At 40.6% G+C, this 22,058-nt stretch overlaps 1 protein-coding gene across 4 annotated transcripts in view; it reads left to right on the forward strand.

The window, feature by feature from the left end:
- Positions 1 to 14,587, forward strand: part of hspa12a (heat shock protein 12A) — an 89,887-nt gene extending 75,300 nt beyond the window's left edge. For 2 of the 4 annotated variants that reach the window (XM_083923214.1, XM_083923215.1), the window contains exons 8-12: positions 6,769 to 6,855; positions 10,027 to 10,131; positions 10,222 to 10,480; positions 12,834 to 12,937; positions 13,299 to 14,587. In XM_083923214.1, coding sequence (XP_083779340.1) covers positions 6,769 to 6,855; positions 10,027 to 10,131; positions 10,222 to 10,480; positions 12,834 to 12,937; positions 13,299 to 13,930 — 1,187 coding nt within the window. In that variant the 3' untranslated portion in view covers positions 13,931 to 14,587. Of the gene's footprint in view, positions 1 to 6,768; positions 6,856 to 10,026; positions 10,481 to 12,833; positions 12,938 to 13,298 lie in introns of all 4 variants that reach the window. The other 2 variants (XM_083923212.1, XM_083923213.1) reach the window with 1 other exon arrangement.
- Positions 14,588 to 22,058: the final 7,471 nt, after the last annotated feature.

The raw sequence follows: 22,058 nt of genomic DNA on the forward strand, positions 1-22,058 counted from the left end.
ATTACAGCTACAGAATCTGCTATAAAGAAAAACAACCTAAGTGGAACTGAGGCTGAACAGCTAAGGTTAAAAGTGTCAGCAACCTTTTCCCAAGCTAAGGTCCAACCTCACCATTGAGGGGAGAAAAGCAGTAACAGCACTGAGCAAAGACCACAACATCACAATCCTTCCAGCAGACGAGGGTAGATGCGTAGTTGTTCTTAATACAACTGATACAACAGTACAATACAACAGGCAATGATCTATGCACTACTCAGTGACTCTAACACTCTGAAACGAGACCCTACCAGCAGTTTGGGTTCATTCATTCATTCATCTTCAACCGCTTATCCCAGGGTCTGGGTCGCGGGGGGTGCTGGAGCCGATCCCAGCTGACATCGGGCGTGAGGCGGGGTACACCCTGGACAAGATGCCAGTCTATCGCAGGGCACATAGAGACGAACAGAGACAGACAACCATTCACACCTACGGGCAATTTTAGAGTCATCAATTAACCTCACACGTGCATGTCTTTGGATTGTGGGAGGAAACCGGAGTACCCGGAGAAAACCCCCGCAGACACGGGGAGAACATGCAAACTCCACACAGAAAGGCCCAGGCCGGAATGCAAACCTGGAACCATTGTCAGCAGCATAAACTCGGTCACTTACAACATTGCCAAGCATGTAGCCAATATCCTGGCCCCACTGCTGGGCAACACCCCACCCCACATCCAAAACTCCATAGACTTTGTGAACAGAGTCTGATACTTAAAAATGGATCCAGATGAAACCATGGTATCCTACCATGTGACCTCCTTGTTCACCTGTATTCCAACCATGGAGGCTCTGGCCACAGTAAGAGAGCGGCTCGAACAGGACAACTCCTTACACAACCGAACAAATCTAGAACCAGACCACATTTGCCAACTTCTGGATGTGGGCCTGAATACCACATATTTCCAGTTTAATGGCACTTTTTACAGACAAAAACACAGCTGTGCCATGGGTTCACCAGTATCCCCTATTGTGGCAAATCTATACATGGAGGAGGTAGAGGACAAGGTTTTGTACTCCTTCAAAGGAATAACACCGAGCCATTGGTTCATATATGTGGACGTCACATGGGTTTAAAATTTAATTCAAGAGGTGCCAACTTTTACCGAACTTATAAACTCAGTGGACAGAAACATCAAGTTCACCAAAGAAGTCAAGGACAATAGTTTGCCTTTCTTAGACTGTGACGTCCATATGGAGAATGACAGGAGCCTCCACATTGGGGTATACAGAAAACCCACTCACACCTTTCATCCCTTCCCAGGAGATTTAACAATCTAACCTCAAAGAACAACTGTTCACAAATGGCCTCCTGTGACTCCAACGATTGTCGTTAAGATCCAATAGAGCACTAACAAAGTCAAAACCAACTTCCCACCAACGACTGCCACTCAAAGGGTTCCAGTGACATCATTTTCCTTGTGAAAGGTTAAATACCTGGATCTCTACACCAGATAGTTGGACCAGTCCCAGCCTGGTCAGATGCATACATGAACTGATGAAGCCTCTTGGATGAGAGGTGAAACGTCTTCTTAGACAAATAACTAAGTCCAGTTGCTTTTGACCGAATTCCCATTCACCAAAACATTTTGTAATAAAGCTGCTTTCTTAAAAGTATTACAGATTATTAGATTGGGTGTAGCCCACCTTATGCCCAATGTCAGCTGGGATTGGCTCAAAGATGGAACCTTTGTGAATAGAGAAGCAGCAGGCTGCTTGAATGTCTTTGACTGCTTTAAAAGGCCAGATCAAAGTTATATATGTGTGATCGTTAAGATAGAGTTATAGTTAAGAAGGTTAATGAGACCTTGTTCAATTCAATTTTATTTATAGTGTTGAATCATAACAAAAGTTATCCCAGGACACTTTACAGAGTGGGTAAAGACCACACTCAATGACTTATTTATGATTTACATAGACCCAACAATTCCTCTGTAGAGTACGGTGGCAACAAAAACCTTCCCTTTAACAGGCAGGAACGTCAGACAGACCCAGCTCTGTGGAGGACGGCCATCAGTCTTGACCGGTTGGGGAGGAAGAAAAGGAGAGAGAAAGAGGGAAAAGACACACAGATGGACAGAGACAGACAGACAGACACACTTCCAGAGATGCAAGCAAAGCCTAACAGTAACTATAATAATATTAATAGTAATGTGAATATGACATATATGTTAAGACAGTTAATACAACAGAATAGTAGAAACAAGCCCAGCTAAGGTGACAGAATATGAAAATGATCATAATTATGGTGGCAAACATGATCAATGATGAGTAGTGGCAATAGCAGCTATGATACAGCTACACATTTTATAGTTTATTAAACTAGTGATAGTATATATGAGTAACAGTGATAATACCAGCAGAAAGCGTCATGTAGGACCACGGCAGCAGGCACCACCACGATCAGCAGAGACCTGCAAGACGACAAAGCACAAACAACTCCGGGGAAGAAGCTGAATTAGTAACATGCATTGTTGAGACATGAATGGTACAGACAGAGAGGAGAGAAGCTCAGAGTATCAGGAACAGTATTATCCCCCGGCAGACTAGGCCTATAGCAGCATAATTAAGCAGAATAAAATCTTATCGTAAGTCCTAGCTGTAAGCTTTATCAAAAAGGAAAGTTTTAAGTTTACTCTTAAATAAGGGGACAGTGTCTGCCTCCCGAATAACATTTGGGAGTTTGTTCCACAGGAGAGGAGCTTGGTAGCTGAAGGCTCTGCCTCCACTTCTACTTTTGGAGACTCTAGGAACGACGAGTAGCCCTGCATTCTCAGAGCGCAGAGATCTAGTTGGGTGATACGGTACTATGAGCTCTTTAAGATACAACGGAGCCTGACCAATAAGAGCTTTGTACGTAAGGAGAAGAATTTTAAATTCTATTCTAGATTTTACAGGTAGCCAGTGCAGAGAAGCTAATACAGGAGAAATATGTTCTCTTCTATTTGTTTTAGTCAGTACACGAGCTGCAGCATTTTGGACCAACTGGAGACTCTTAACAGACTTATTGGAGCAGCCTGATAATAAGGAGTTGCAAAAGTCCAGCCTAGAAGTAACAAATGCATGGACTAGTTTCTCTGCATCTTTCTGAGACACAATGTTCCTAATTTTTGCAATATTACGCAGGTGAAAATACGCGGTCCTTGTCGTTAGTTTTATGTGAGAAACGAAGGACATATCCTGGTCAAAAATAACTCCCAGATTCCTTACTGTGGTGCTGGAGGACAACACAACATCATCCAGAGTAACAATGTCTTTAGCTATTGAGTTTCGGAGGCCTTTGGGGCCAAGTACAATAATAATAATAATAATATAATTTATATTTATATAGGTTATAATAATAACTTCAGTTTTGTCTGAGTTTAACATCAGAAAATTGCAGGTCATCCAGCTTTTTATTTCCTTAATGCACATTTGAAGTTTATCCAACTGATCGGTTTCTTCTGGTTTGATCGACAAATATAATTGTGTATCATCAGCATAACAATGAAAATTTATGGAGTGCTTCCTTATAATATTTCCTAAGGGAAGCATATATAAGGTGAAAAGAATCGGTCCAAGGACAGAACCCTGTGGGACTCCGTGACTAACTTTAGTGTGCATGGAGGATTTGTCATTAACATGCACAAACTGAGATCTATCTGATAAATATGACTTAAACCAGCTCAGTGCAGTTCCTTTAATGCCAATTAGATGCTCCAGTCTCTGTAGCAGGATGTGATGGACAATAGTGTCGAAGGCCGCACTAAGATCTAGTAAAACAAGCACAGAGACAAGTCCTTTGTCTGAAGCTATAAGAAGGTCGTTAGTAATTTTCACCAGTGCTGTCTCAGTACTATGATTTGCTCTAAATCCTGACTGGAAATCCTCAAATATCTCATTATTATGTAAAAAGTCACACAACTGATTGGCGACTAATTTCTCGAGGATCTTATAGAGAAAAGGAAGGTTAGATATAGGTTTATAGTTGGCTAGTACCTCAGAATCAAGACTGGGCTTTTTAAGAAGAGCTTTAATTACAGCTACTTTAAAAGACTGTGGTACATAACCTGCTGATACAGACATGTTACTCATATCTAATACAGGAGTGCTAATTAAAGGTAACACTTCTTTGAGTAACCTAGTTGGAATAGAGTCTAGGAGACAAGTAGAAGGTTTTGATGCTGAAATAGTAGAGGTTAATTTGTTAAGGTCGACTGTAGAAAAGCAGTCCACGAATATATCAGGTCGTACAGTTTCTAAGGTTCCTGGGTTTGATGAAAAATTGATGCCAAGCGAGTTGATTTTGTCTCTAATAGTTATAATTTTGTCATTAAAGAAGGTCATGAAGTCGTTACTACTGAGGGTTATAGGAATACATGGCTCAATAGAGCTGTGGCTCTCTGTCAGCCTGGCTACAGTGCTGAAAAGAAATCTAGGATTGTTCTTATTCTCCTCTATTAAAGATGAGTAATAGGCTGCTCTCGCATTATAGAGGGCCTTCCTATATGTTTTAAGACTTTCTTGCCAAACTAAGTGAGATTCCTCCAGTTTAGTGGAGCGCCATTTACTTTCCAACTTTCGCGATATTTGTTTTAATTCACGGGTTTGTGAGTTATACCACGGAGCTAACTTCCTCTGTTTTATTATCTTCTTTTTTAAAGGAGCAACAGAGTCGAGTGTTGTTCATAGAGAGCCTGCAACACCGTCAACAATGTGATCAATTTCATAGAAACTAACGTTAGTGCAGGAATCTTGAATATTAGAATAAGGCATTAAAGTAAATGCAGATGGAATCGCTTCCTTAAATTTAGTTATAGCACTATCCGATAAACATCTAGTGTAGACACTTTTACCCAGAGGTGAGTAGTCCTGTAATGTAAATTCAAAAGTTATTAAATAATGGTCTGATAAAATAGGATTCTGTGGAAAGACTATTAAGTCATTAATTTCCACACCATAAGCCAAAACAAGGTCGAGGGTGTGGTTAAAACAGTGAGTAGGTTTATATACACTCTGACTAAAACCAATCTAATCTAATAGTGAGATAAACGCAATACTAAGACTATTATTATCGCTGTCCACATGAATATTAAAATCACCTACAATGATTACTTTGTCAGATTTAAGGACTAAATTTGACAGAAACTCTGAGAATTCAGACAGAAATTCAGAGTACGGACCAGGAGCACGGTACACTATAACAAATATAATTGGCTTCACAGTTTTCCAGGTTGAATGTGAAAGACTAAGAACAAGACTTTCAAATGAAGTATAATTTAGTCTAGGTTTAGGGTTTATTAATAGGCCTGAGTGATAAATAGCTGCAACGCCTCCTCCTTGACCACTGCCTCGAGGAATATGAGTATTAATTTGACTGGGAGAAGTGGATTCATTTAGGCTAACATATTCTTCATGACACAGCCATGTTTCGGTCAGACAGAGTAAATCAATATGGTTATCTGATATCAGATCGTTTACTAATGATAGATGACAGAGATATTTATTTTCTGATATTGTTGCATAGTCGCAGATTTTGCTTTGATTTGTATCAAGTTTTTCTGTTTAATTTATATGATCTTGGGGCAGACAGTGTTTGTATACTAAACTGAGCTGGAAAATGCTCCACAGGGAGCGCAGAGAGGTGTGTAAGACTGCCACTCTTCTTGTTAAAGACTTGTGTGTAGCACTGCTAACATAATCCTCCTTAACCTAACTTACTCAACATGATCATACCATAATCATCATCAAAACATCAGTCGTAACAAAGTTACAGTCCTGTGCTTAGCCATTCATGTAAGTCTCATAACATGTACTAATGCTCAGTTGCAGTTTAGTTACCGGTTTGTGGAAAGAGGAATTGGTGTTGTTGTACTTAATGTGTTGCTCTTAAAACAAAAGAGGAATCAGGTCGCTCCTTGTTCTACTCAGGTGGTCCTCGTGACCAGTAGTTGTAGGGGAAAACGCAGGCACTCCTGTCTGCTGATCAGCTGTTTACTCCAGGCTGTTCTGTTCCATGCAGGCCCCGCCAGGGCTCCAGGACTCAGGAAGGCCGGAGGCCTTACGGTGTTCCAGTAAGAGAGTTCAGGTCAGAGTGGAGAGGATAAGTGGAGGAAATGTCACTTTGACATTTACTTCTGCCAGGTCTTCCTGCTCCTCCAACTCAGCCTCTGCTCACAGGCATCCCTGTGCTCCATATTGAGTGGCCCGTAGTAGCTGACGGTGGTTATTTGATTAGTTATTAGGCTTATTTTTAGATGTTATTTTAATGAAAACCACCTCTGCAAAAATAAATATTTACTTGTTAAATTCGGGACTGATTTCGGTGAAATGAATGCAATTTCCTTCCCATTCAGCTTAGTTTAGTTTATTATTTACTGTCACATATACATGAATGCACAGCACAACAGAGTGAGAATCAGTGCATTTAACCCATCCTCTCAGCATGAATGTAGAATTGTGTATGTCTCTTCCACTGCATGTTACCACTGTGAGCAACAGATCTCTATACTGGTATGTACTCCACACACATACTGTATGTGTTGGACAGATGAATGATCTATTTCTCATTTAAACTAATTTGTTTTTGAAGATTGAATAATCTATTATTATATCTGACAGACTTGCTCACAGTGTGGATACATGTGCACCTACGCTTGCTTCTTGCCTCACATACCACTGTATATGAGCCACACAGCAGAGCTTCATGGCTTCATCACACTCACCAGAACATTTTCTCTCTGTTAACAACCAGCAAAGGAGCTTGTTCGGCGCAACCGGCAGAGCCGCACCTTTTTGGTGGAAAATGTCATAGGGGAGCTTTGGTCGGAGCTGGAAGAAGGTAGAGTCTTTCTCTTCTTTTACTTCTGATGTGATTTCCTTTCCCTCTTCCTCTAGGATAAATGTTCTTGCTATTTCCTCTGCTGCCATTCTGTCCTGTAAGGTACTAACTATAGATATTCGATTTAAAGAGGTATAAATGGAGCATGTTGATCTGTAGAAAATGTATCATCAAAGGTCATGATTTTAAACTAAATATTTTTTTTCAAATGATTTAGATCTTCATCATATTTTATTTTATTTCATTGTATGATATCTTAAGCTAACATTCATTGCACAGAGACCATGTACACTATGCCTCTGCTTTACCTCCCACATCTTTCTTTCTTAAGTTAATTTCTAAAGTGGATGTAAAACTACAGTTTATTATGTACCGTAGACCTCCATCAGTTTCATGACTCATGTCCTGGTTCATCTCAGACTTACTCTAGATTTGAAAAAAGCCCCCCCCCCCCTCAGTGTTCCACAACTAACAGACTAATGGAGGCTATTTATGGAACATCTACCACAATAAAACACAAAAATGACACATTGAACAAAAAGTCTGCTGTCTCAGCATCTGTTTTCAGTCCCAGATCCTGGTGTAGCCTTCTCCACCCCATGTTGACTCCTCTTTGGTTCCTATGGAGGTAACATTTCTGCCTTTTCCTCGCTCCACTTGCATTTTCTCTAACCTTCTCCTTTGTGGCGAGCAGAGGCCTCTTGCTGGTATCGCTCTTTTCCTTCTCCATGGTAACAGAAGTTCAGGTAGCTGAGCTGCTAAGATAATCACTAGCTGCTCAGAGTTTACAGAGAGGGAGGGGACAAGGTGGGATGAGGGGGGACGAGGGGATTCAAATCATCTCAAGAAACTTTACATATAGAGTAAGTCAAGACCACACTCTATGACTTATTCATGATTTACAGAGAACCAACAATCCCCCGATAAGCAGCAACAAGTCACACTATATTTAATAATAATAACCATACTTATTATAGTCATTATATACAGTATTAATCCAACAATCTTGTGCACACAGTGGCGATGAAAACCTTCCCTTTAACAGATAGGAACGTTGGACATCTGTCTGCACCGGTTGGGGAGGAAGAAAAGGAGAGAGAAAGAGATAAATGACAGACAGATGGACAGAGAGAGACAAAGACAGACAGACAGACAGTTCCAGAGATGCAAGCAACCACAAAAGTAACAGTAACTATAATAATATCTGTAGTAGTATAGGTGGCAGAGTATGATAACGATAATTATGGTGGTAAATATGATTAATGATGAGTAGTAGTAATAACAGCTGTGATACAATGAGTAATACAACTGATAATGTTTTTATGGCTCTGAATTTTAGAATTTATAAAACTAATGATAATATATAGGAATAATAGTAATACTAGCAGCAGGAAGCATCAAGCATACAAGCTTATACAGAAATAGTACCCCAAAAGGGATTCATATATATTTTTTATTTTTGGATTTCAAAAGTGCGGTGAGAAGAAGAAAAGTGTGATCAATAGCAGGTCAGCTGTCGCTCATTGAACACCTCCCTGTGACATTACTCATTTGTCGTCTAAATGGTCCTTACTCTTCACACAAACTATCACTGGACTTGAAGAGCTACAGTTAGTAACTCATGCCACCACCTGCTGGCTCTGCTGTCAATCAAACACGTTCAATGACACGCCCACTCACAAGCTGAGAGAAAGGGACGACTTCCGATACATGCCTGACAAGACCGATCTCCTTCCGTTCATTCATAAAAAGTTTGAACTAAAAATGAAAAAAAAAAAATCTCTTGGACATTATTTCAGTTGGATTTTACCCTTTAACGTGCATCACAACCGCACCGAGAAATATTATTCCAGTCAAATGCAAATGGACCACCCAGCTGCGCACCCACATTAACTTCTGTTAAATGTAGTCATAGAGAACTGATTAAAATGTGACCCTGAATCTGTTTCGATGTGTGGAGATGACAGTGGACTTCAGGAGCCGCCCCCCCCACACTGCCCCCCATCACCATCCTCAACAACACCGTGTCTGCTGTGGAAACCTTCAGGTTCCTGGGATCCATCCTCTCCCAGGACCTGAAGTGGAGCCACAACGTGGACTCCATAATCAAAAAGGCCCAGCAGAGGATGTACTTCCTGCGTCAGCTGAGGAAGTTCAACCTGCCCCAAGAACTGCTGATCCAGTTCTACACGGCAATAGTTCAGTCTGTTCTCTGCACCTCCATCATTGTTTGGTTTGGATCGGCCACCAAACAGGACAAGAACAGACTGACACGGACAATCAGGAGTGCAGAGAGAATCATTGGTGTCAAACTGCCCACTATCCAGGACCTGCACTCATCCAGAGTCAGGAAAAGGGCAGTTCACATCTCTGCAGACCCTTCACACCCTGCACATCACCTCTTTGAACTTCTCCCCTCTGGCAGGCTTTACAGAACTCTGTACACAAAAACAGCCAGACATAAAAACAGTTTCTACCCCCAGGCCGTCACACTGCTGAACAATTGACCCCAACCGACACATCCCACACACATGCCAAAGACAAATGCACCTTATGCACCTTATGTATATCATTGTAAAATAATATAACAAAGATATTTATAACAGCCTGGTCACTTTACTTTACACACTTATTTTATCTTTCTATTTTAAATTTCTCATATTTACTTGTTAACCTATTTTTAATATTACCTCTATTTTTTATCTTAAATTATTGTTCTGTGTTGTTCTGTTATTGTTCTGTTATTGTTATGTAAATGTTATTGTTATTGTTATGTTTAGGTTTGTCCTGTTAAATGTTTGGAAACTGTGAGCAAAGCATAAGTCGGAGTCAAATTCTCTGTATGTCCAACATACTTAGCAATAAACCTGATTCTGATTCTGATTCTGAATCATCTGATGTTCAAACTGTCAGCTGCTGGCCACCATCTTGTCTTTGCCAAAGCCAACCCTGAGTCCCATTCTTTACCTCATCCACTGTCTCTATTCTCATCACATTAGCACTGGGCTGCTGATACTTCAGCCACAGAAGTGTAGCTTAGCAGTACTTTATGTGGTCTGCTTCCTAAATGTTCCTACTGTACATACAGCACAGTTGTGGTAGATAAGAGACAGTGGCTGCGCAGCTTGCACTTGCGTTTACTACACACCATGTTCCATGTCTTCTGTGCAGGTGACCGTTATGTGGTGGTGGATTGTGGTGGAGGAACAGTGGACCTGACTGTCCATCAGATCCGTCTCCCTGAGGGACATCTAAAGGAGCTCTACAAGGCCTCAGGTAAAGGCATAACATATTTCTTTGCTTTACGCAGCTCAGGTTGCATCTTTTTTCTAGTTGATTCACAATCACAATCCCCTCTTTTCCCAGGCGGTCCCTATGGCTCTATTGGGATTGACTATGAATTTGAGAAGCTGCTGTGTAAGATCTTTGGCCAGGATTTCATTGACCAATTTAAGATCAAGAGGCCAGCCGCCTGGGTGGACCTGATGATTGCTTTTGAGTCTCGGAAGAGGGCAGCAGCTCCTGACAGAACCAACCCACTCAATATTAACCTGCCCTTCTCCTTCATTGACTACTACAAGAAGTTCAGAGGCCACAGCGTGGAACATGCCCTGCGCAAAAGCAAGTGAGTACATGTAGAAAACCAGAGACAAATCCTGTCATATTGGTATGAGTGTGTGTAGGATACTGAACAGGAATAGGTGGTTAGAAGATAAGAGGGTAAGGCTGCACTATTTTTGTGTAAACATACAGCTTTTCTACGTGGATCATAAAGAAGACCTGCAGCAGAGAGAAACACCCTTTTTATTGAATATTTATTTAGTCGTATTAAATATTGTCATATAAATACACAATAAAAAACTACAATTATCGCCTTAAACCTCTGCCAACCAATCAAGTTGCTAGAAAATTGTTTTTGTAGAACATTACGATGACACGGTGAAGTTGACCTTTGTTTTGGATATAAAATGTCGTAATTAGTCATTGTGTAAAATGTTGTCATAATTAGCTCAGACATTCTTGAGTTATGGACAAAAATACATTTTATGAGGTCACAGTGACCTTGACCTTTGACCCCTAGTTCATCCTTGAGTCCAAGTGGATGTTTGTGCCACATTTGGAGACATTCCCTCCAGGGGTTCCTGAAGGTTCTGTCAACAAGAATGGGATGGACAGATGTTCATTTAGTCTAGTCCCATTTAGAGTCAAATAGGCCAAAAAGCAGGGGATGCTTTACCGTGCATTTACACCGGGACCTCAAATTTGTGACATTTTTGATCATAACTTCATTGCAGGTAGCAGCTGGCAGGTAGCAGCCGAGGCAGCTAACTAACTGAAGCTAACCCCCGGGCTCAGCCTACACGGCTGTTGTGCTAAATGGAACTTATGCTAGTGCTAACAGGAATCTGAATGCTTTTAAAAGAACAGACGGCTTTCTTCTTCTTCTTCTGGATTTCTGGCAGACTAGATGTCTAAAGGCACGTCGCTGCCATCCACAGTTCATAGTTATATCCATTATATTATATCCACAGGGACAGTCTGATTTCCCCAAGGACTGCAACAATGGCGGCTTCTGCGAGCCCCTGGATGTTTCACAGAGAACTTCAATCTCAACACCCATTGGCTGCCGCGGCACAGCATCACGCAATGACGCTTGATAAGTTCAAACTTTTCGACCTCAAGCGACACACACGATTGCATCGCTCTTATCGCTCAAATCACATCGCCCGAAGCGACATTGCGTGTCATCGCGTCATTTACATTGATTTTGAATGACAGCTTGACCCTTTCATCGCCTCCATCGCTTTTGATGTGAATGCACGGTTAGGGCAGGGCTACAAGGCCACCTGTCAATCAGGATAGAGATTTAGCGATATATATCCACAGCACTGTGTAAATTAAAACAGCCGTGAACTTGTGTGCTGTCAGTGTTATTTATTTCAGTCTCTGTGCGTTTTCACTTCATCAAAGTTAATTATAACGTTCTAGACACCTAAAAATGTCTTGATCAACATGACCGGTTGCACCTTGCTAACTTAGCTAGCACTAGCGCTGGTAACTTAAGGGAAACTGCTGATTTTCAACTGGCTCTGTGTCACTGCAGTATGCAGATGAGCAGAACCAGTGCAGGGAGCTCCCTGTTTATCGTCTGGCAAAAGTCCACAGTGTGACTCGCCCAGCTCTGCTCTCTTATCAAAGTTCGGTCACTTCTGGCTCCAAAATACCAAGATAGCAAATACCAATATACACAGAAAAAGCACGGCTGACATAAGCACCATAAGTTTTCACTTCCAGCAATAACAGTACTATAACAACTGACTTCTGATAGAATGGTGCATCGGCTGATGCAGGCTGCTGTGTTTGCCGTTTTGCCGGAGACGCCTTTTTTAAGTTCAATAAATGTTCCCTTTTTAAATTGAGACTCGTAACATTTGTTATCATCATTGTGCAATTTTTTTGATGTTAATTGAGGGAGCAAAAGTAGAATCGGCTCAAGAAAATTGGCAGTCTGTATGGGTCAACGGCTAAGGCTGATCGGTCGATCCCTACTCTATACAGAGCACAGAGTCTGTGGTTTCTGCTTCTGGTTTTCAACAAACACATTTCTATTTCTTCTATCTATCCCCCACAATAACTCCATGAATGAATTGGAAGCTCTGCAGTCACACAATGATGCTTCATTTGGATGACCACCCCTCGTAAATAGTTGCTGATTGATCTGTTGATGCTGCATAGATTCCTATGGTGGTAGTGTCCAAGCATTCATTTGTAGTCTGGCTGTGCAAGGCTGTTGATGATTCTAAGCAGATTGCAACTGAAAACTGTGTGAACTGATTTGTATTTAATATATAATTTAACAGTCCAATGCCATATTGTGATGTATTCGTGTTTGAAATGTATTCACATTGATATTGTTGTTTTGCTTTTTAGCTCTATCATATTGAACTTTTTCATTCATATATTCATATCTTCTCTAGTGTGGATTTTGTGAAATGGTCATCTCAGGGTATGCTGAGGATGAGTCCAGAGGCCATGAATTCCCTCTTCAAGCCCACCATAGACCACATCATCCAACATCTTAGTAAGCTACATTTCAACATTACAACACACGCACGCACACACACACACACACAAGAGTCCCTACACATAAAACCAAGCAACAATGGGCTCCTTCCTTTTGGATTGACTTTGTTAATCCACTTGAATGGACTTTACTATGAGAGGAGCTGGTACAGGTGCCAGTAGATAGTATAGACTCCGGGTTAACTAACTACATTGTTGGTGCTTCGTTTTATATGAATGGGAATTAAAGCCAAGACCATATCATCAACAACAAAAATTTAAATACATCACTCATCACATCAATACATCAACAGTCGCTCATAGAACATTTAACAGTTGTAAGTTGTTTTCTTCTTTAAGAGTCTTTTTTTCTCCTGCAGCTGAGCTATTTGAGAAGCCAGAGGTGAGCAACATTAAGTTCCTGTTCTTAGTGGGAGGTTTTGCTGAGTCTCCCCTGCTGCAGCACGCTGTCCAGGAAATGCTCCAGGGCCGCAGCCGCATAATCATACCCCATGACGTGGGCCTCACTATTCTGAAAGGTGCGGTGCTGTTCGGCCTCGACCCCAGCATCATTAAAGTCCGACGCTCACCCCTCACATACGGCGTGGGCGTCCTCAATCGCTTTGTGGAGGGCAAGCACCCACCGGAGAAGCTGCTGGTGAAGGACGGCACACGCTGGTGCACCGATGTCTTTGATACCTTCATCGCTGCCGACCAGTCTGTGGCATTGGGTGAGATGGTGAAGCGGAGCTACACACCGGCCAAGCCGTCTCAGCAGGTTATCGTCATCCACGTCTACTGCTCTGAGAAGGAGAAAGCAGGGTTCATCAGCGAGCCCGGCGTCAGGAAGTGTGGGACACTTCGCTTGGATGTGAGTGGAACAGAAAGCACGGCGCCACGCCGTGAGATCCAGACGCTCATGCAGTTTGGTGACACAGAGATTCGGGCCATGGCAGTGGATGTGTCCACTGGTCGCACTGTTAAAGCTAGCATTGACTTCTTAAGCCATTGAGAAGGGAGTGTTCAAAAATGTTTGGGAAATGGAAAAAAAAACACACACACATACAGTACATACATAAACAAACACACAACAAGCTGGGGATATGAAAGCGGTTAATGATAATTAATCTCAAGGCTCAGTCACTCTGGGTTTAGTGTAGGTGGTAGAATTAAAGTGTTAAACGTTCAACCGTAGAGTCCATGTCATGACAGGGAAAAGAAAAAGTCTGGAGCTCTTTAGTGTTCACATACTCATAACAAACTGATGTACCCAATGCCGAAGCTACAGCTTTGTTGAGTCAGGTTGAAGGGCACCTGACAGGACAGATGAAGGCTTATTCACTCCTCAGACATAATGTCTTAGAGGTCAGCTTGCATTCTGGAGGAAAGGCTCTCAACACCAGAAAAAAACAAGGCATACAGTTTAATATTCCAACTCTAACATGGTAGATACACATTCTTTCCATGCTTCAATTTTTGTCTCAGATCAACAGCAGATCATTGTATATCTGTGCACTACAAATCATTTTGTGTATAAAAGGGCTGCCCCTGACCAAGGATTCTCTTGGTCTATAGAGCGATAAGTCGACTAATCGACGCAAATATATAATATATATATATATATATATATATATAGCAACACCCCCGCCCCCAGGGTATTGTTTATTTCCTGCTACCAATCGACCAATGAAATTTTGGTCGGCTAATGATTTTTTGGTCGACTATTTGGGGGCAGCCCTGGTGTATAAAAGGTCATCATGACAACATGTCAGCTCCACTTCACTACAGTTTTGAACAGGGCTGGGTATCGCCAATACAATCCTGATTCACAAGGTCCTGTTTCCATTCAGATTCTAATTCCATTAAATTAATTATGGATTTAATCAGTTATATTTCACTTACAAAACCAATGCTGCTAGATATGAAATATATTGTCAGAGAACTAATGCTGTAAAGTGTATAAGAAAGCCTTTAACCTGGTGCATTATTAAAAAAAAATAGCCTTCTCAGAATAACAACATTAATGTTTACATTTAGGATTGACCCCAAAGCGGTTACATGAATGTGCTCATTCAGATATTTTGATGTTGGAGGTCAAAGGGCACCATAGTTTTTTGTTCATGTCTAATTTTGAAGCATTATTTAGCCCCCTTGCTGACAGGGTAGAATGATATGGATGGGACCAACGGAGATCGATTATTCTCTTTATGAATCAATATCAGATTATTCAAATGAAGAAACCCACCACTAGTTCTGAAGGCCATGCCAGTGGTTTTGCTCGATTCAACACAGTGTATACGTCACATCGCTTCCATCCATTTTACAAAACATGCCACTTTATTTTACTTTTTTACTTTTTTATTGATTTTCTTCATTCCAGAAATCCAACAGTAATCCACTGCAGTAAACATGTAGTCAGCGTCACTTGTTATCATTGCATGTTAGTGTCGTTGTGACATACCTGTGGAATTTACATAATACAGCCTAAGTGGGGACAATATAATATTTTCCAATTCACTATCAATTCAGAAAATCCTGAAATCCATTATTTTCATTGTAATGAAGCCCTAGTTGAGTGTGTGAGCTGTGGGCAACGCTGTAGTGTGCTTGGCGTTGTGCGGAGGCCCCACTTGACCAAACATGTTTATTCAAACACAATGGCTACCAAAGCGAATAGCAGCAGGAGGACTTTCACCCGGGCGAGTGGGGTAATTTCCTGGCTAAATTTGGTCACGTAACGGTGTTTTTGGGGCATCCATGTCACTCCCCACTTCCAGTCCGGCAGCTTTTAGCGACTGACTTCCGGCCGGTCACCATCTTTATTCACCAATAACATTTACCAATTTCTGTGCATAACTTTTCGTACAACGTCATTTTAATAGTAATAATAATACTACCTACTATCTACTCTGGATTTCTGTTGGGGTCAGTTTGTTTGTTGTTTTTTTTATTGGTGTATTTCTGTCATCTACACTTATCGCTGAATCAATATCGAAGCTTTTAGATCAATATTGCATCAAATCTATATTGAATGGAACTCTGACCATAAGAATTAAAATCGCATTGTGAGGTTCTTGAATGCACACCCAGCCCTACTTGAATGTGAGAAGTGCTGCAAGTTCAATCAGAAAAGCAAGTCCAGCCATCAATGCGCTTAATGTTGCCTTTATTTCTTTATGCTTCTGACTATTAGATGTGGACAAAATGCCACTTACCCACCTGAATATTTTGTATCCAGGTGTGATTCTGCACAAAGGTGCAAGCCAGTTGAGACAAACAATTAAGTATGTTTATTTCTGTAAATACAGTATTTAAATATTGTACAGACTTTTAGCATTGTTTCTGCATTAGAACCAAGAGAGTGTGTGTGTGTGTGTGTGTGACAACTCTCAACATTCTTCTGCTCATTCACAGTGAGAGATTGGATGTGTTGCCTCCTTTTTTCGCAGTCTCAAAGGAAACTTGAATACCTCTGTCCTTAAAAAAGCATTTAAATATTGAAATGGTAGCAGCATCCAAATGTGTCCAGTCCCCTCTCCCATCCCACCTGCAGTACTGTAGGCCAGTATGTTCTGTAGAAGTTTCATAATGATTTATTACATTATCCATTGAAGAAATAAAAAGATGTTAGTTTACACCCACTGCGAAGAACCTGGCAATTTCATTTAGAAAGTGTTATTTCTTTGTTAAAGACAGGGGAATAGTCAGCAATAATCATACAATTTCCAGATGATTATGAAAGGTTTTGAAGTAAAACAGTGCCTAGTATGAATAAATTGTGATTCATCACCCTATCAGAGCATACAGTACATCCTTCACCCACCAAACAATAGACTTCTCTTTATATATGTGTTTCTTTAGAAGTAATCACTGAGCATCACACTGACTGTGAATTTATCAAAGGCCTTTGCCATTTAAATGTTCAGCATGTTCATGGAACTTCCTCTGGTAAAAAACTACACAGGTTGAATTAAAGGGGCACGTATCTCTGCTGGAAGCCAGGTGGAACAACAGTGGTAGAATAACAAAACAAGCCTGGTGATGCAGCAGGTACATTTGGTTACGGGTAGAGTCATCCATTGTAAAATGCTCTGTTGGTGTTTCTTCTCATTTGATGGCAATAAAGTTTAATAAAGTTGGAAGGAGTGACCATGGATGTGTAAAGAGAACTGTATACAGCACTCGAGGCAGAGCCCTGTTCATTCCTATGGAAGTTGCTCTGCACTGCTTCCATGCTATGGGGCCCATAGAGCGAGCACACTACAGACTTCCTAGGCCCTGCAGCTAACTTGAATGGGGATTAAATGATTTGATTGTGCGCAGGGTTCTTACGGGTGCTTGACATCCTTGAAAATGCTTGAATTTTAATGTTGTGTTTTCAAGATTTGAAAAGTGCTTGAATTCTAGATAAAGTGCTTGAAAATGTTTGAAATTGTATCCTAATTTCTTTCACAACAAAGAGATTAGACTAGACTTTTACTTTAATTTATTATCTTTCTGGTATGACGGGACACAATTGTAGTTGTTCATAGCGTAATACCATATCTTTCAACGTAATAAAAAACATTATGTATTCGTAGAAATATGTAATTTACCACAGCTTTTAGGTGCTGGAAAACCTTGAAAATGGACCTTAAAAGTGCTTGAATTTGATCTTAGAAAAGGTGTAGGAACCCTGTGTGCGGCTCTTCCAGACTTTCAAAATGTCATCTGACTGAATTGATCAAATTCTGATAGTGAAACATGGCATTTTGCGGGTGTTGTGACACCCCAAAAAAATGTGTCAATTGATTTACAGACGTCTCTTTCACCATGTAAGTCAATGGGAAAAGTATTTTTGGGCCCCATGGCATAACATAACAGAAACAGAAGTTGGAGTTCCACCGTCACTATCCAAACAACACTGTCAAATCAGTTGGTGGTGGTTAACAGTGCAAATTTGTCTGTAAAGCTCACAGAATGCTTCAAAGTAACTGCAGTAGGTTACAGCCTCCTTAAACTTTGTCAAGAACTCTTTTGTTGGCCTTTGTTGTCTCAGTGCAGTGCAATAACTTGTCATTTCAGAGGAAAGTCTTGGCTGAAGTCTGACCAAAGTAGTAGTAATGCTTCGACAATGCTTGATAAAGTAGGCATGGTTGTCAGATTGTCTGTTTAAGACAATACGAAAGTGCTGCACAAATGTGCTTTACCTCCATGAGTGAATCCAATGATTCCATTGAAAGGAAAAGATTTTGGTCCAAGAATGTGCTGTTATAAATGTTGGTGTGACAGGGCCCTTACACCTGACACAGCGCCTGCAAAGGGAATGCTGCACATACTTCCTACTGTGGCAGTTGCAGTTGGATACTTCCACTTCAATGTGTATATGTAACCATGAGCGTCAACATATTCAACACATTTGAAGGAGGCAGCTGTTCACAAGACTTTCTCAAGTCTCTGAGCTAAATGATGTGTGGCACTAGACCTGAAACATCCCGTAAAGACTAAAGAGGTACCATATCACCATGATAAATACTGGAAGAACCTCCTTTAGATGGTCTGCTCGTTTGGCTCGAGGAAAAGACCAAGTAATCTTTAAACAATTGGTATTGCCCAGCAGGCCCCACACATATATTAGAACTTTTGTTCTAAAGTGTTTCCAGGATCTTGATATCTTAATAATATTATTATCCAATAGCCAGTTCTTAAGCCAATTCTTTTTTTGTACTGTGAATCAAGTCTTGTCTCGCTTTTTAGTGTCAATGTACAAAGTTGCATAAGATGCTGCAATGCATGTTTTGCATGTGTCGCATAGGAATGACTAAACAACAACAAGCAACACACAATACACAAAATCAAGGTTTACCACTTATGATGATGATGGTGGTGGTGGTGGTGGAAGTGTTTTCTGGAATAACCTATGTGCAGCCTTATCACAGTGTTGGAGCCTGCCTGGGCTGTGTCTAACAGCCTGCTGCTTGCTGAGCTGATGTACTGAATGTTAATGCTCATAACTGACAGCAGCTCACTTCAAATGCTTAACTTAAAAACCTTTTATTCATTAACACATTTTTTTGTTTGTTTTTTGGTTGGAAAATTACAATGTATTGTGTGCAACCTTGAGTGTTATGTGGTGCACATGATACTGTTATATAGCAGCTTTATACTTTGATCATACTATGGTCAAATAATATGAAGACATGTTTAGCTGACATTAGCCTTCTGTTCTCAGTGTGTCAGGCAGCTTTTGACATTTCGGTTGATATGTCACATTTTTCAGTCAATCAGCCTGACGTCATGTGGTTCAGTGGATGTGATTTGAGGTAGCAGTCTAGCCAGCTTGCATCATGTACAAGTATCTGCTTAACACTATCTAAAATATATAATAATTCAGAAAACTTTACTGCTAGAACGATTGAGCTTATTGTTAAGATCATTTCAGCCACTCTGAAACACAACACAATGTACACTTTGTTATTTGAGTTCTTTACTGATGATGCAGAGGAGTTTTTTTTAATCTTGAGTTACTTTAATGTCTTGCTCTCTTGCAATTTTCACACAATAATGGGTGTATTTTGCTAATTGCCAGGTATACACTGTCAGACTGTCACCAATAAAATGTATGTGTATTTCAAAGAACATTGTTTTGTGCAGTGTCTTTTGTGTTTTCTTTGATCATATTGCCAAGGCAGACCCAAACCATGGTTAGGCATGGACAGATGTACCGTACAAATAGTGCTAATCCCACCTCCTCAGAAATAAATCAATTCATGAACAAAACAGTCTTGTTTTTAGCTTTGTAACAAAAACAACAAAAAAATCTAGCAATCACCAAATTAGACAATACAGTTGGTTTTCATTGGACTGCAACTCTGCACACTGCCAGGAATTAAATTATGGTGAGGAAATAATGAATCTTTCATTTCTTTGTTAGCCAAAGAGTTGACAGAATAGCACTATATTGAGTGTAAGAACTACAGTTGAATAAATAAACACCATAAGCAGAATGTAAACTCTTTCTAAGTAGGCTAGCTTCACCTGAAACCCCAGAAAATGCGGAGGACATGACCTCAGTGTCCTCAGTGGAAGTTGCTACATTAAGGAGGTGGTCCATTTTTTTTTACATGGTTAAGAAACAATGCAAAAGTGGATCACTTTGAGCTGTTCAGTCAGATCTGATTGGTATGGAGTGGAAACTAAAGAGAGAGCAATGCAGTTCCATGCTGACGTGTCCTTTAATCCTGATTACACAATCATTCAACTGGAACATCAGATCTCTTGGAGAAAAACCTACATTCTGGCCTAAAGTCTTTGTGAGGAAACACTACCACCAAGTGGACGAGGGAAGAGTTTCACAGATGAGCACAAAAAGTGTCAAATACTTATTTTTAAATTTCTAAGAGTATGCTTTATATGTCCTGAGTGCACAAGAGTGATACAATCTATTAGTATTTTTGTGAGAAATTAAGCACCATGACATCTAGCAAAGTAATAATAATTGATCCATTATGTTTTCATCATAAGTCATGTTATTGCTCATTTTTGTTTTTTAAAGAGAATAAGACTTGATGTGGTAACCAGCCAGAAATGTCCACTTTGACATGAACCCGTCCACATAGCAGACACACCTGTGGTTTTCATACCTGCAATGGATTTTTAGAGTCCATTTCCATTTCATTAAGTTTCTGGAGGTCTTCTTTGATGTCCTTTTGGCAGCCATATTGGAAACTCTCCTTTTGGACAACAGATGGTAGAGCAAGACCATGAAAAGAAGTGTGAATAAGTTTGCCTCTTTCTTAGTTAGAAAAGAACACTTTTTAATAACTGAGTGTCTTTTTATAGATGTATGCCTATCTTAGTAGTGGCTAACAGTGTGTTAACATTAGCTACAGGCTTTAACACATATTTTACACGCTAAATGAAGCTAACAACCTGCTGTTCTTCAGATTAACAATCAAGACAATTTACCATATAAGATTACAGGTACATATTCCTATTTCTTTCCTACCAGTAACAGAGCAGTTACTGTATTCATACCAGAGATGGCTTCAGGTAGATTTGGAACTAAACTGCATAGCTTCTAAATAAAAAATAACTCCCTTTGTTGTTACTGTGCTTTGTAGGTTAGAAAAAACTCCCATACACTTTTCCATTAAACCCAGTTTTTTTTCTCTTAGTTCCCCTCAAACACCCCCACCAGTGATTCATCCAGTGGAATATGAAACTAAACACAGGCACTTATTCAGTAACCTGAATACATTTACGCAGTGAGTGTATTATTCTTACAGAAGTGGCAGTAGAGAGCCACTCAACCCTCTACAGGGCAAGGTTGTTTTTAGCTTGGATGTGGTGTGTGTGTGTGTGTGTGTGTGTGTGTGTGTGTGTGTGTGTGTGTGTGTGTGTGTGTGTGTGTGTGTGTGTGTGTGTGTGTGTGTGTGTGTGTGTGTGTGTGTGTGTGTGTGTGTGTGTGTGTGTGTGTGTGTGTGTGTTAGGGGTCAGGGAAAGGGCATTGTGGAGACAGGGTGAGAGGGTTGGATAGGTGTGGCCGATTTCCCTCAAATAGCTATGAAGTAGAATAGTTGCTACGGCAATCTGGAGGGACCCAAACTCTCCAAGTGGCCCTTTAGTTGCCGGCTCGGCTGCCCTCCCACATGCGCACTCTCTTCCAGTTAATGGCAGGGTTCAGAGCTACATGACTAACCAATGAAATCATGGGATGATAACAGGGGGCTTGACACACTTTGTGCTTGTTAAAGCTTTACTTGGTTGAAAACAGACAGAATGGAAGTTCATTAGAATGTGTTTGTTTGAATTGAATATTTGTGTAACCTTCAAGTGTTGAGGTGTAAAGGTACATCTCAACACTTAACATACACACACACACACACACACACACACACACAAACACAGGCTGGTGTTGCCTGGTGTTGATGATGGCAGCAGTATCCTCTAAACAAACTTTGGTGTGTCAGACTTTTGAACCAGGTGTAGACTCACTTCAACGCAGCTTCTATCCAATGGTGTTCATGCTTGTCAAAAAAGTTTGTGTGTCATGGAAATAGACAGGTTCCTAAAAACAATAAGCGAACAGAAAGCTATACAAAAACTAACTTAACTCCATAAACAGAAAGGACAAAGCCAGCAATCAAACATGACTGTGA

Source organism: Echiichthys vipera (genome assembly GCF_963691815.1).
Source record: "Echiichthys vipera genome assembly, chromosome: 11".
Lineage (NCBI taxonomy): Eukaryota > Metazoa > Chordata > Actinopteri > Perciformes > Trachinidae > Echiichthys > Echiichthys vipera.